We start from the raw sequence: 2,137 nt of genomic DNA on the forward strand, positions 1-2,137 counted from the left end.
CCCGTAAATAAAAATGTGTTGAGTGCGTCGTTAAATAAAACTTTTCCTTCCTTCCTTCCTATTTTTGTATGTGGATTTTTGCCCGAATTAAACGAAAATGCCCGAATCTCGATAACAACATTTATTCATATTGGCATTACTACCAAACAGCTATATAGGGTTGCAAACAAATCACTACGCATTTATACATGGATTACATGGTTTTGTTTGTTTCTTTATTGTTTGTCCTGTTTTTGTTTGTTTGTTTGTTTGGGTTTTGTTATTGTTGTTATTGGGTTTTGTTTTGTTTGGGTTTTTGGGGGGTTGTTTGGGGGTTTTTTGCTCTTTTTTTGTTTGTTTTTTGTTTGTTTTTTTTTGTATTTTTTGGTGGTTGTGGGGGGGGGGGGAGGTAATTTGTTTTTGCTTAGCTGATTTTGCTGAGAATTATATAACTAGATATTATTAAACAAGATATTTTTCTTTTCTCTTTTAGACCAGCTGCATGTGATCAAGCTACATTTTCCAAGCCATGAATCTATCCCACGAGATCTACTACTTGGGGAATTTCACCAGCAACTTCACCCACATCAAGACACTTAACAGTGAGTTCAACGACAGCATTGTCGGGTCCGAGAATGTCACGCTGATGGACATCGTCAGCAACCTGACCAACATCACCGCTGGGGACGACAGCTCCATACAGATGGCCAAACTGGTGGAGACGATCTGCAGCCAGATGCTTCCCATCGTGTGCATCTTCGGCATCCTCTGCAACATCCTCAACCTGCTGATCCTCACAGAACGCTACCTCAAGGAGTCGCCGTACTCCTACCTGACTGCCATGGCTACCACGGATCTCTGCGCCCTCATCCTGACGTTCATCTTCTCCATGTTTTCCATGAAGAATCCCAACAGTTACTACTGGAAGTTCTTCGATGCTCATCTGTACTATCCTCTCGTGAACATCTGCTGCAACTCCAGCGTCTGGTTCATCGTCATGCTGACCTTTGACCGCTTCCTCTTCGTTCACAATCCTCTGTGGGCCAAGGCTAGGTGCGACCGTACGGGCGCACTCATCAAGATCTGCATTATTCTGGTTCTCATCAGCATCATCAACATCCCGCGGTTCCTCACGTTCATGGTACAATACGAAGTGAGCGACGATGGCTTCACCTATCGGCTCACCTCGACGGACTTCCGACACACGTACGCCTTCTTCATCATCACGTGGTCCTACAGCATCATCATCAACTTCATCCCGCTGACCATCTTGGTGTCATCCAACATCTACATCGTGTATGCCGTGCAGCGCGCCCGCATCCAGCGACAGGTGATGAAAATCGGCAACAACAAGGAGGCCACGTGGCACCGCGAGCAGATGCGTCTCACGGTCACCCTCATCAGCATCGTGTGTCTCTTCGTCATCTGCATCATGCCGTCGGCCTTCGCAGACCGGCCGGTCGCCTGGGCACTCTACGGGAAGTTCATCTACAGTACATCCACAGAGCTCATGAAGTCGGCTCCGTACAAGATTCTGCAGGCCATCTCCAACCTGCTGCTCATCTGCAACCTGTCGCTGAACTACGTGCTGTACTGTGCGTTCAATGACAAGTTCCTGCGCGTCTTCAAGAAAATGGTTTTCAGGTGGATTAAAGTGATTCGCAGGAACAAGGTCCGCGAGGAGCAGTTCTACATGAAGGTCACCGGCAGAAGGTCTGTCAACGGGCAGACGTCTGTGGTGTCAAGCGCCATGTCCATGACCAACGGCTGTAACAGCCAGGTGACGAGAATGAGTACATCAAAGAGTGATTCCTTTCTCAAGGAGGACCTGACACTGTGAGTGGGCATCAGTCCATGTTGCGATCACATTTACAAGGTACAATACGTTATGTGAGACTTGGATCATGTTGTGATCACATTTACAAGGCACAATACGTTATGTGAGATTTAGATCATGTTGTAATCACATTTACAAGGCACAATATGTTATGTGAGATTTTGGATCATGTTGCAATCACATTTACAAGGCACAATACATTATGTGAGATTTGGATCATGTTGTGATCGCATTTGCAAGGCACAATACGTTATGTGAGATTTTGATCATGTTGTGATCACATTTGCAAGGCACAATACGTTATGTGAGATTTTGGATCAT

General features: G+C 45.8%; 1 protein-coding gene across 1 annotated transcript; it reads left to right on the forward strand.

Moving 5' to 3' along the window:
- Window positions 1-508: 508 nt before the first annotated feature.
- Window positions 509-1,819, forward strand: LOC121389094 (probable G-protein coupled receptor B0563.6). The gene has a single exon (XM_041520710.1). It carries the CDS (start codon window positions 509-511, stop codon window positions 1,817-1,819), a length of 1,311 nt encoding a protein of 436 aa, XP_041376644.1.
- Window positions 1,820-2,137: the final 318 nt, after the last annotated feature.

Source organism: Gigantopelta aegis, chromosome 14 (assembly GCF_016097555.1).
Source record: "Gigantopelta aegis isolate Gae_Host chromosome 14, Gae_host_genome, whole genome shotgun sequence".
Lineage (NCBI taxonomy): Eukaryota > Metazoa > Mollusca > Gastropoda > Neomphalida > Peltospiridae > Gigantopelta > Gigantopelta aegis.